Genomic DNA, 13,141 nt, shown 5'->3' with positions numbered 1-13,141 from the left:
GTAAATCTGGTCATATCATTATATGCCATTCCCACTTAACATGCCTACAGTGGGGGGAAAAAAAAATTCAAACCAATACACAAAAACATTAGTGTTAATGAATGAACTGCACCTTCAAAAATAGTATATCAAGATATTGGGAGGACAGGGATACTCTGTGTACTGTATCATCCATCAAAAGTTGAATAGATGCAACTGGAATTTGGATAATGGAGAAGTCATTTTAATGGGCTAAAGCATGAAAAGGTATCAGGAAAAGCAAAATTCTTAAACGAGAGAAAACTAGATGATGCAGACATGGCTGCACTTGCTTGGTTGGACAAGCATCTTTGGAAGCCAAGAGCCAAGAAGAACCGGTCCAGCCCAGGGTTCTGGTCCAACAAGGGTTGAAAATAAAATTAGTAGTTTACTTGTCTTTTATTTCATGCCTTTTATTTTCCAGATTTGAATGTAGGAACTAGGATTTCTTTCCTTACATTAGTTTCCTACTTTAGGCTAGATACTATTTCAGTTGAGTTTCTAATTGAGTCTTTACTTTTCTGTATGTTGGCTGTAACCGATGGACAAGTTAGAGTGAATTAATTTTTGAGTGAGAATTGGTTGAATTTGCACTCTGTGTGAGTCTATGATTCCCATCCTTCCCCGCTGCTACTGATCTTCCCCTTCTTCCCTAAGGCCCTCAATCACTGGACAGACAAACCAGTTGACCCAGGACTACCTCTCTAAAGATGTGGTTTGGAAATTGACTCCTTATAGAACCACTTGACTGTCTTCATGTTTATCATTAGTCTGCTAGTTCAGACAAATTCTCAGTAGTGATTATTGCTCTTGATTTTTAAAATGAAATATGTTAAGCAGATGTTGGACATTTGAAGCATTGGCTGAAATCCTGTAAAAACTAACACAATGCTCGTCTTGATGATTAAAGAGAAGGCATCTTTACTATGACTAAATCGAACTACCTTCAAGTTCTCCACTTCCGCTGTTAAAGAATCAATTTTTTCAGTATCTTGGACAACAACCGGAGTCTCTTTGATAACAGGGGGTGCCTCTTCAATTGCCTTTCGTGCATTCTCTCGTTCCACCACAAGCAAAGCATTTGTTTCATCAACTTTGATCTGCATATCTTGCAATGAATTTTGCAATTTGGTTATCTCCTGTGTTTTTGCTTCCTCCAAGTCAGTCTGCATACAATATATAAGATCTCGGTAAGAGGAAATATATATCAAGCATCATATAATTTGAATTTAATTTTTCACACTCTACAAGTATAGATTGATGGATGCAAGAATCTGAATGCTACAAATCATAATTTGTGAAGTATTGGGCGGATGTGTACATAGAAAGCACATTACATTGTGACAATCTCTTTTGCATAAAATACAAAAACTGTATGCACAAAATTAATATTACCCTTAAGCGTTTCTCCAACTGCAAACGCCATGTGAGCTCCTCTACTCGTTTTTCTAGCTTATCCTTTGCTTCTTGAAGTGCACCTGTTTCTCTTGCAGCCTTCACAAAATTGTAAATGCACATCAGTACTTGAAATTGGCTACATGAGGTGAAGATATGAAATGAGTTCAAAGATTCACTTCAAATATGTCATATCCATGAAGCAAGGTTTGCACTGAATATTTCATGAGATATATGTGCATGTTGAAAAAAGACACTTCTTTATTAATAAAAATGAATGAAAGCACATTAAGTTATCATTCACACACCATATCTTTCATCTGGTCACAAAGCATAATCACACCACCATTTTTTTACCTTGTGCAAAAGTGAATGCCATTCTGTTAAAGGGCAGTTGATCATGACGAAGATCTTCATGTTGGGAATGCCCATAGGGTGCAAGCGATTGACATATGACATTCATGGGACATGCATCTTTTTTTTTTTTCCTTCCCCTTTTGAGGAAAGGACATGCATATTAATACACTAATCAGAAGCTTAATAAACATTTTTTTTTGGGGGCAAGTTTAAATGCTAAATCTAAAAAGTAGTATTATTTTATATTTTGACTTATTTTTATGTGTAATGTGGAAAATACACAAGTTTTATTATACATGTTCTAAAGAAACTATTCACATAAGTTTGAGCACATAGATGTGTTGCACAGAAATTACAAAGTCAGAGGTTCGTAACTCACGAAGGAAAATTACTGTATTTACATTGGAATTTTAATGTATAACTGCATGGCTTCAGATGTTTCTATATTTTCTCAATTCTAATATGGTTTTATAATTAATACACAGACATCTCCACAAGGCAATTTGTCAGAGTATGCTTGACATTTTTTCATGCCTCATTCAACATGCTTAATGAGAGATAGATAGCAAGAAAAAAATATAAATATTTACCTCTTAGACCAAACATGTCATCAAGATTAGTTCAACAAAAAATGAGTGTTCATTACTTTCAGTCAAATGCATTGTCATAAAAGGAATGAGTCAAATGTGTCATATATGCATCACAGGTATGCCCTCAATTGGAGCCAGCATCTGATCCCTAACTGTCCTCACCAATAATTTGCATCAAACAATAAAAATGTTGAAATTTTCTGGTACAGAATATTCAAAAAAAAAAAAAAAAAAAGTATTACAACTTCTCGTCGAGAATCCCCAGTACTAACCATTTTGAGCTTCCTCAGCTCTCTTCTGCCAATTCTTCCCCTCCATCTGCATTGAGACACAATTGCTGCCCTCTTAAGCTTCCTATGGTAGGATGAAGCTCTATGACAACGCCACTGGGCCTGCACATTTATTATTATTTTTCCCAGGAGAGAGCAGTGCAAACAACAAAATGGGTCTTCTAAGTTCTATAGTGTCAAGTAAATAACCTGAATGGCAATTGCTGCTTTAGTTTGTCTCCTAAATCTAAATTCATCACGAGCAGCCATTGCCCTTAAACCTGTCTGCAAGGCAAGCACTGATAACCGGAGCCGGTTGTAAACCTTTCTGGACTGATATCTGCGAGCGTTTTTCTGAATTTTCAAAGCACCTGCCTCCTTTCTCATGAGCTCATAAAGTTTGCTAGCCATTCTTCCTACAGGTGATATTGCAAACACGTAAATTTCCCCCCTTTTTTTCAAGATGAAAAAGAAAAAATATTGTAGATTTCCATGCCACAAATTAGCATGACTTGGCTAAGCTGATACCATAACCATATGTGCTTCTAATTACCTTATCGAGCAACAAAACCAATAAAAATGAGTGGCAATGCATGACTATAAACCTAATTTAATGTTTTGTAAGCATTTTCAGATGGACCCACCTCTACACCAAGACTGAATACAGATAGAAGCCTTCCGCAATGCAACAAACTGCTTCTGCGCTATATGTGTTCGTATTTTCCGCTGAATAGTTTTGGCTGCACTACTAAGTACCTCAGCTCTCCTTGCATCTAACTCGGCCATCTGGCCAGCTCTTAGAAAAACCTTGGTTTTCCCTATCTGCAAAACCATTTGGTAGTCCCTTAAAATAAGCAAAACCCCTAACAAGCACAAACTATCATTTAATGGGAAATTAAGAAGAGAAAAGGAACAGAATGGTCTGAGTTTGTACTGATTGCATGGACAAGAAGTAGGTCCTTGGTAATCCTATAGAGATGAATGCCAAATGAACGAGTGCTACTTTGCTAGAGTATCTAGTTTAAGTGTACTACACAGCCATGGAAGGGAATTCAACTTCTAGAGAAGTTGCCTTCATATACCAAGTGTAATGACTAAGGACAGCCACAGTACCTGAAAACCAGCAAGGCCCTTCTTTTCCAGTATCTTTTTGCATGCAATCTTTTCATCGTAGCTGTACAGGAACAAAAGATACTCAGACAAGAGAACATCCTCTATGATCAAGTAAGATACTCAGACAAGAGAACATCCTCTATGATCAAGTAAAATCAGCAGATTTGACCAGGAACTACAAGGTGACCAACTACAAACATCCACAAAGTAGGAGAAACATCTGACATAGTTTACAATTGAAGCTATATAGAGGGTACTTACTTCCCTTCCAGGATCTCTGGTGCAAGAATACCAAACCGGACGAGAAATTCAAAAAATGTACGGCGAGTAGGGTATCCTGCACAACTAATTCTGATAGCCTCTAAAACACCCTACACAACAATGAATAGGTATTAAAGGGGCAGAAATTACTGGAAAAAGATAGCTGCTTGTATAAAGCATCTAAAGAACACTTGATTTCAAATTATACTCACACCACATCGCAGTTGCTGCATGATGTTGACATTCTCAAATATAGCAGGTTTGAGAAGATTGTTTGGCTTCACACATCTAATGTAGTGAGGTTCTGTTGAATTTAGTGTCTCCATCAATTGCTGTAGTTGCAGCTGCATCATTCAGATTCTATCATGATCAGATTAACTTGTCTTACAGTAAAAAAGGGAGTTAAGAGTATTGCTGGGACCTGATCTGAAAGATGAGTACATTGATGCCTTTTACTAAACATAAATAAGTGAAATCTATCTTGTTAACAAGATCAAAGAAAAAGAAATACCTTAAAGCGAGAACCAATGGAAGAGAACTTAGAAGATTTGGTTGTCTCCTCAGGGATCGTAGGGAATAAACCTGCTACAAAAGGACATTTGGAAGCACTCAACAAGTCCTGATGCTCAGGGACAACATAGTCTTTATTTTTATCTAGAAATTGATCAGACTGATACAACACCTGAAAAGAAATATACAGTGTGAAGATATTTAAATGCAACAGAAACTCATCTTACAAAAAATTTAATGTCGCTGCACTCAAACTCACCTCTCCTGCATAGTGAGCAATGGAAAAATCGGTACGGGAAAGTTTTGGCTTGACGAAGCGTTTGTGATTTTTGAACGTCTGATAAAGCTTCTGGGAAAATGTTTCATGTGTAGACTTTGGAAACATACTGGAAATAGAATAAGTGAAACAAATAAAAGTAAAAGCCAGTTCCATTCTTGCTTTGAAAGGAGAAGCTTAAAAAATCTATTCCTTCAACAGATTTTTAAGACTTAGTCTTTCTATGACAACATAAATAATGAATAGAGGCCCACTTCCCCCAAGAATTCTTGGGAAAAACAAATCAAAAGAAACATTGGCATACCAAGCCTCATCAAGGAGAGCAATGATTCCTCCAGGTTTCTGCAAAGAAATGACATGGTTAAGATCCATACAGGCTACAGTATGCAAATTCTTGAAACCAAAGTGAATAAGTTCATCCAGAATTCATATCTGAATTGAAAGCACTGCAGATGAATTAACAATGAGGAAATCAGCAAGAGTTAAAATGGAACCACAACTAAAGGTTATAATGTGCCTCCTAAAGATGGTATTTAGCTAGAACCAGCCATATTTAGGACCATGGGTCGCAAAGTGAGCTAAATCAGAACTCCATTCTTTTCCCCCTTTTTTTCCAGGTTTGTTTTTTGTTGGCAAGAGCTAGAAAGGTCTCATAAGGAACAAAAGATAAATAAAATTTTTCCATTCCTTTAGTAAAAAAGCGTGAAAAACAATTAATCTAGAGCTTCCAACAAAATTGATCAAAATTCGTTTTTCAGTCAAAGCCGCCCCATGATGAAGGACCAGTTAACAAATTTTGGAAGCATTCCTTGCCCTTTTTTCAAACAATCTTCTATTTATTTCCTCCCACAATGCCAAAGTAATTGAAAAAGGAAAATTTTCTCCCTAAAAGATCAGATGGTCATCGAGTAAAAATCATCTACAGCTCTGATGGTTGCATCAATATTCCACCAAATTTTCATTTATAACTCCACAATTTCTCTCCCAGGTGCCAACCAAACATCTGATTCACTGCTCGCATCTAATACCTGACTCATAAAGTCATCAAAACATTTTTAATGTTCTTCCAATGTCCACACCTTGAACCTCATATCCTAAGCCCTATTCTTCAATGGGGCTTATTACTCAACTGCATAGGCAGGTTTTGGGGGTTGGGATTCTAGAGAAGTGCATAAGGCACACAAACTTTGTACCCTTTTTCTTTTTTTACATTAATGTTATGTTGACACCTTAACTCGTGAGTTTTTGGAGAAGAAACATTAGTCGTTTCCTTCTGCCAGATTGTTAGGATGAGCCTCTCTTGATAATGAAGTTATAAAAAGCAGTTCTGATATTAAAGTAAATTGTACTTTTGAGATAGGAAGTGAATCATAAGTGCTAAGATTGTTCCTACAGTGTTAGTATTACCAAAGGGGGTATTTTGGGTACATAGTTCTGTAGTAATGCTTTATGTAATAGGGTTATACTAGTAATTTCCATTTTGTTATTAAGTTATATAAATATAATGCACCATAGGAATCAAGGTTTGGTCTTCTGACCAAACCGTGAGTCTCCTCTCTTTCTCAAACTTGTGGCTCCTATTCTCTCTTCTCTTCTTCTTCTTCTTCTTCCTTCTCTCTGTCTCTCTCTTCTTGTGCCAACACTGGTTTCCAGTATTAAGGATTGTTTGAATAAGCATACAAATATATCCACATATAGAGTGCAAATATACATAAGCATCAAGTAAGAGGAATTCTCTCAACATATTATCATTTTAATTGACATGTCTATATAACTAAGACTTAGGAGCATACTTCTAATGAGCAACGTTCAAGGTATCGGGTTTCGACCAAGTTTTGAACCTTGGGGAGACCGAAATTTCGGTCGAAACTTGGGGAAATTTCTAGGAAACCATTGAATTTTTCCCGATTTGGTGGAAACTTAGGTTTCGACCCCCGAACAATGTTTTTTTTCCTGATTTTTTGTGTACATCCTATTTTAGATATTTCTAACACATTCACATCATTAATTTCCTAAAAAAAAAGTCATACTTATGTGGTGAACCAAAGGTTCGGTAATCATTACGCTAAGTTGTTGACTGAAATATGTTATAGGTAAATGCATTTTCAAAAATAGGAAAAAAAAAAGCATAAACATGCAAAAAAAAATTCGGCCACCGTGAATGCATAGAACAGGTCCTCCTAAGTAACATATAAAAAATTTACAAAATTCTACTCTATTTACAAGTATATTCTATAAAAAAAATTGATTTTTGGGGAAGTTGAGACTTACCTTTTTTGTCCAAGTTGTCTTTCTTATGTAGATGAAGCAAGAACCACCATTAGATTCAACTTTGTTAGGCAAAAAATGGAAATCTCCACTGTTTCCCCAAGTTTCCCACTCCTAGGAGAAAAAACTAAGAAGAGAGGGTCGAATTCTGCTAAAGAAGGCTTGGGTTTATTTTCAAACTAACTTGTATATGACCTGGTTCAAGTCGTACCAGTTGGTTTGGTCAAAATTTCCCATGTTTCAAAATTTCATCGAAACACATTGAAACATGTCGAAACCCGTGACTTCACAGGACATATCGTTTCGACCCTTGGGGATACGGTCGAAACTTGCGAAATTTTGCAGGTTTCGACCGAGTTCTTGTACCATGCTAATGAGAGTAATAAAGGAACAAAAAGACAACAAGAGGAGGTGGAGAAAACCTTTTCAATAAGGTCCAAGACATCTTGGTTATCAACAAATTCGATGTAGCTCCAATCAATTTCCTCCTTTGTATACTCTTCCTGCTCCATCTTGAATACGTGCTGAAAGACACATCATGAACACTAGTAGATTAGAGGGAAATATTGAACCAAGGATGAATTTACCAAATATGGTCCAATGATTAACCTGGTTAAAATGTTGTTGCAGTTTCTCATTTGTAAAATTAATACAAAACTGCTCAAAACTGCAAAATATGAGTATTAGAAGTCAAGTACAGAATTTGTTAGAGCCAATAAAACAAAGAAACATGCAATATCAATAACATCCCATACTTCCTCGATATCAGAAGTTACCTGTTAGTCTTGAAGCTTTCAAAACCATAAATGTCAAGTACACCAATGAGAGATTTTGAGTTAGGATCTTGTCCTATTGAGACATTAATTGTATCAACCAACCTGTATATAATTTAGACAGCCCTTAGCATCCTGTCTGCAGCTTTCTACTTAGAATTAACTCATCAACTTTAAAGACCAGAGGAGTACAGACAGATACAGGATGTGCATCAGGGAGTTACCAATCAAACAAGCGAGAATATATTGTCTTTGCGAAACCATCCCTGCTAACTGTTGCAGCAAGAGGATCAAGACTTCTCTTAATGACTTCCTCTGGGGTGATCATAACACGTTTACAGAGTGCATCTTCAAGGGCCTGAGCGTCACACCTGAAATAATGATAAAATTAAACCAGTAACCAGCAGATCTAAAGGTTCTAATAAAACTATGAAGGTTATATCAGAACACCAGCCATACATGAGAAGTTCAGCTGTCATTTTAAGATGGAACTTGGCCTTCTCATCTTTCAGAACAGATGAATCAATCTCCTCACCCTTTGCAAACTCGATATTACCCACATGAAGAATTGCAGCAACAACTTTGAAAATTGCATCCTGAGAGGAAGAATTAAAGTGAGGAGAAGCCCCCCCCCCCCCCAGTTAAGCTATAAAGCAATTGAAATCTGCAGTCTTTACAAACTTTTCATAATAAAAGGAAATACCTGTTCTCTTTCACTTATTCCGACAACATCCATAGCTCTCCTAGTGGCAAGATAATCATGTGCATCACTTATACCAACAAGTTCATAGCAATTTGATTGATTAAGATAGTGAAATGATTTAGGATTTCCCAATTTATATTTCTCAATGACCTGCGAATTAAAAATCTTAATCATGATCCACTGAAATTTGTACATTATAAATTGACAGACATGGACCAGTTAAATAGAAATCAAGCCAACAGCTACTACTCCAAAAGGATGACATTTACCTCAGGTGGCGCTGCGCAAAGAAGGTAGAAACAGTGGTAGTTGCGTTCAGGATCAGAAACTTGGCAAACACGAGATCTCTCAAGAAGGTAGGTTCTTATGGCTGCCCCTGATATCCTTCCATGCTTATCAAATTGGATCTCAACAAATTTACCAAACCGGCTGCACCATTTTATTTAAGGGTAACATTGATTAGGGATACAGTAACAAATTTTGAGAAATTGTATGAATCTAACATTTCTAAATGAACCAGAGGTAGTTTATGTTATTAATACTATTTTCCTTCTACAAGCAAAACTGTGTATCAGAAGTAGCAAAGGGAAGAAGATTTGGGGCAGTGATTCCCAACCCAAAAGCTTCCCTCTCTGAAGAATCGGCAAGCAATTACCAACAGCAGGAGAACTTACGACTTCAAGAAAAATACAAAGCACAAGATACATGAGCCAGTTCTTTAAAATGTTAAGATGTAATGGAATAATCCCTGATTATTGTTGTGTTACATAGACAAATATGACTGAATCACTATCTGATACAAGTTAGTCTGACTTGATTAAGATCCCAGTGATACATGGTGTGTGAAAACAGAAATAAACATAATACATTATCTCATAGCATGACTAAAATGGTATCTTACCTGGAATTGTTATTTCTGACAGTTTTTGCGTTTCCAAAAGCTTCAAGAACTGGATTTGACTGCAATTGTATCAGTTGGCACAAACATCTGAGCATAATGTAGGTATGTAACTTTATCAAATAAGGACTGATCACCATATTGAGCTAATGAACTATCTTACTTCTAGAACTTGTTGTTCAACGGTCCTTCCTTCGGTGGCTACACGGCCACCCAAATATGCAAGATAACGCATTAGCATTTTTGTTGTCTCGGTCTTACCAGCTCCACTCTCACCACTTACCAGAATGGAGTTGCTTTTTCCCTCATTAATCATTGCCCTGTTTGCAGTTAATCCAGTTTAGAAATTGTGACCATCATTTCCTACAACAACTCTTTTAACCACAACTGTAAAATCACCTGTATGCAACGTCTGCAACCGCAAAAACATGAGGGCTTAGTTCTCCAAATGGTGCTCCTTTATATTGCTCCATCATGTGAGCATCATAAAGATGAGGCAATCGTTGGAAAGGATTAATTGCAATAAGAATGTTTCCAGTATAAGTCTGCCATGAAATCAAATATTAGGACATCTATGCTTTTGTACAACAATATCTAATTAGGAAACAATGAAGAACAAGCATTAGCTGAAGATGAATATGGTAGAGAGTATACATAGATTTCATTAAGTTCATATCTAGTTGCCAGGTTCTGCAGTACTCCAGGCTCGTGCAAATAAGATAGTTTTGTCATGTCATCAACTCCACCAGCAGGGGCTTCCATATCTTTTGGATATAGTTTTGACAAGTTTGCAACAACCTGAACAATAACAAAGTGAAAAAAATAATCATTATGCTAAGCGAAGATAACACGTAACACAAAAGACAACCATAATATTAATTTCAGGATCGTAAATTTCAAGAGAGAGAGAAAGAGAGTTGGGGGAGAGATTAAACTACAAAGGGAGGCTACCTAATCTTCAAAGCAGTGTGTTGAACAAGTTTTTATAAATATGATATGGATCTTCTCCCCACTCCTATTGCAACATAGAGAAAAGGCACTAGAAACAAAAAATGGGGAAGTTCCCAGAAACATGGACAACTCAAGATAGAAAAAGCAAGAGATGCTAGGAATTGTCAAGTAAGGATGAAGAAAGGTTATGATAAAAATAGTGAAGCAAATAGAACAGATGAAGCACTTAGAAACAAATCAATGGAGGTATTTAACATGGAAAATGGTCATTCGCTTGTTCCTCATAACCTGGCATGTAGAACCTATCAACGAAACCCTTAATTTTCGCTGAGTAGTCCAATCAAATAGACGCTAGGTGCATGCATAAATTTTCATTTGCACAACCATTGAAATCTTCATTTTTTAGCTTAAGCAATGTAGAATTTTTAAGTTGAGAGCATAAGAATTCAAAATACCTTCTTTCCATTACTGGTCTGGATCTCAGCATCCTGACCATTAATCTTTGATACTTGTCCATCAATCCAAGATAATGCTGGGTCTTCAACCCATACATGAGAACCTACAATAATGTTCACTGGAGTGCCCTGCAGCAATGAAGAAATTATGTAGATAAGTACAGGGAAATATTAAATGGGCATGAATTTCAATAAGGTGATCAGATAGAAAAATCAAAATATGCGTCTAAAACTACTTCCATCACACATATACACCAACATAAAGGTCAGCACATGACTTATGATTATGCGTGAAGCTTTGCTCCAGATCGTCCAGTTTCTTCGACCACCAATTCCCTAAGAATCATCAGGCAGCTAACCAATTTAAGGTTATATCTTTATATCTAACAATTATTTATCTTTGCAGTTCTGCTTTCTTCAATGACTTCCCTCTGTTTCAAAATTTAGTTGACTTCTTGCTGTGCTCCAGTCTAGGTCCTAGAGAATGTACTTGGAGTCCTCTAACCAGATAAGGCATTCTCTTTACAAATGAAAATTTCGACAATCAGAAGAAAAAGAGAATAGAATAGATTGTCATTCATTTTCATCTAAAATTTTTGTTTGAACTGATGCAAAGGTTGCATTTTGAAATCTATTAAGTCCTGCTTTTCTCAGAAATAGAAAAATAGAAAAATAGAAGTAAGGAACAAATATTCATTCGTTACAGTTTAAGGAGCCCTCAACGTTTTATGTTAGTGACTAAAATTTGACCCAACATATGACTGTTTAAGTTCATGACAATTGCTCAAGTCCCAATACCGTTCAAAATTGTGTACGGAATTTAAACTGATTTTAATTCTTCCCAATACCAGTAACATTTCATTGAAGAACATTTTGATCATACTGTAAGGGAAGACAGTTGGGAAACATCTGCCATGCTATAAGCCGCATTCCATAAGGAACAGAAAGTAAAATTAAACTTCAAAGGTCCACATACCATTATGTTCTTCAACAAAAACCAAAGCTACGTATAATTTCCCTGCTCCAGAACGATCGGCTCTGACCACTCAAGTTTCTTCCAGAAACCGAAGAAAAAAATGAAGCTAGATATCGTACATTCAGCTCCTCGGATCCATTTCTCCATCAGAGACCTTCTTCCATGGAACGGAAGATACCATTTCCGATCAACATCTACAAGCATTTCCATAAAAACAACAACAAACCATATCCATTTTGAATCAAATTCCGTCTTGTAAGACGATTTAGGTCTAAATTTCCAAAGCCTGGGAAAGAAACGAGGCGAAACGAAGAGTATCGGACGGGAAAAAAATCCGTTGAGGCACCAAAATTTTCTGATCAAGCGATTCTGATTCGTTTTTCTTCCACTGTCTCTCCTGTGTTCGTGTCGATCAGTTTGTGGAGATGATGACATTCTTCAAAAGACCTTAAAATTCGGATCCTTCGATTTCGCTCTCTCAAGTGTTCCGTCGCCAATTTGTCGGAGATTCGTGGCTGCTAACTCAAGTCTTCTACGTTCTGGGCTCTCTCTCTCTCTTCTATGCCACGTAATCCTCTGCTAACTATAGAAGAAATTTTGGCGGAAATTTTCTGAATCGAAATATAACGTATGAGGTTTAAGATGAAACTAATAACAACAAAAGCTTCTTAAATCTGACTGAACTCCCCGATCGTATCAGTATATGTGTAAATTGCCTATTGACCGTTGGTGTGTTACATCGGTTCGCCGCGTAAATCATTCAGTTGTGGACGCGTTCTGGCATGAGAGCTGGGAAGATGGAACTTCATCCTTCCTTTTGTCTGAAGTAACAGACGCATGGCAAGCATGGTGGAATAAAGAGTCTCCCCCTAATGACATTAATACCCTTTTTCCTGTTTTATTTGGAATTGTCTTCAACCCTAATTTTCTTTAGTAGAAAGGATATCTATTGATTAATACAGATGACCCGCAACTAAGGGGGCAATCGAAACTAGGATCGGAATTAGGTCACACAGTCCTATTCGTAATAGACTAAACCCTTCTGTTAAAGCATATGCTATAACATTAGCAGCTCTTGGAGTATACAAGAAAATTCACAAACATCAAAATAAGAGATAAGGTGCTTAGTATCATCTAAGACCGGAAGAATAGATAATGCTGAGTTCTTGAAGAAGTCCTGAAGACTAGAGATAATTAACCTTCTATGAAATAAAAAATCACATCCATGTATAAGCCTCTCTGCATGCTTTCATTGGTCCCTATGCTAATGTGGGGGTTATGTGACCAGACAATGATTTGTTGCCCACCCGCCCTAAATTAAAATTTC

At 36.7% G+C, this 13,141-nt stretch overlaps 1 protein-coding gene across 1 annotated transcript in view; it reads right to left on the bottom strand.

The window, feature by feature from the left end:
• LOC122091530 (myosin-9-like) overlaps positions 1-12,640 on the bottom strand; it is a 26,399-nt gene extending 13,759 nt beyond the window's left edge. The window contains exons 1-24 of the mRNA XM_042661540.1: positions 11,815-12,640; positions 10,839-10,967; positions 10,087-10,230; positions 9,832-9,977; positions 9,596-9,752; positions 9,436-9,494; positions 8,804-8,963; positions 8,535-8,684; positions 8,291-8,427; positions 8,056-8,202; positions 7,835-7,936; positions 7,668-7,725; positions 7,481-7,582; positions 5,095-5,132; positions 4,773-4,899; positions 4,515-4,685; positions 4,216-4,347; positions 4,004-4,113; positions 3,743-3,803; positions 3,274-3,451; positions 2,840-3,045; positions 2,633-2,752; positions 1,414-1,512; positions 868-1,184 (exon numbers count right to left, since the gene is read on the bottom strand). Coding sequence (XP_042517474.1) covers positions 868-1,184; positions 1,414-1,512; positions 2,633-2,752; positions 2,840-3,045; positions 3,274-3,451; positions 3,743-3,803; positions 4,004-4,113; positions 4,216-4,347; positions 4,515-4,685; positions 4,773-4,899; positions 5,095-5,132; positions 7,481-7,582; positions 7,668-7,725; positions 7,835-7,936; positions 8,056-8,202; positions 8,291-8,427; positions 8,535-8,684; positions 8,804-8,963; positions 9,436-9,494; positions 9,596-9,752; positions 9,832-9,977; positions 10,087-10,230; positions 10,839-10,967; positions 11,815-11,817 — 3,053 coding nt within the window. The 5' untranslated portion in view covers positions 11,818-12,640. The remainder of the gene's footprint in view (positions 1-867; positions 1,185-1,413; positions 1,513-2,632; positions 2,753-2,839; positions 3,046-3,273; positions 3,452-3,742; positions 3,804-4,003; positions 4,114-4,215; positions 4,348-4,514; positions 4,686-4,772; positions 4,900-5,094; positions 5,133-7,480; positions 7,583-7,667; positions 7,726-7,834; positions 7,937-8,055; positions 8,203-8,290; positions 8,428-8,534; positions 8,685-8,803; positions 8,964-9,435; positions 9,495-9,595; positions 9,753-9,831; positions 9,978-10,086; positions 10,231-10,838; positions 10,968-11,814) is intronic.
• Between the last annotated feature and the right edge of the window lie 501 nt (positions 12,641-13,141).

Source organism: Macadamia integrifolia, chromosome 10 (genome assembly GCF_013358625.1).
Source record: "Macadamia integrifolia cultivar HAES 741 chromosome 10, SCU_Mint_v3, whole genome shotgun sequence".
In the NCBI taxonomy this organism is placed as follows: Eukaryota; Viridiplantae; Streptophyta; class Magnoliopsida; order Proteales; family Proteaceae; genus Macadamia; species Macadamia integrifolia.
Note: the sequence above shows the minus strand (reverse complement) of the source record. Positions and strands in the feature narration are given on the sequence as shown.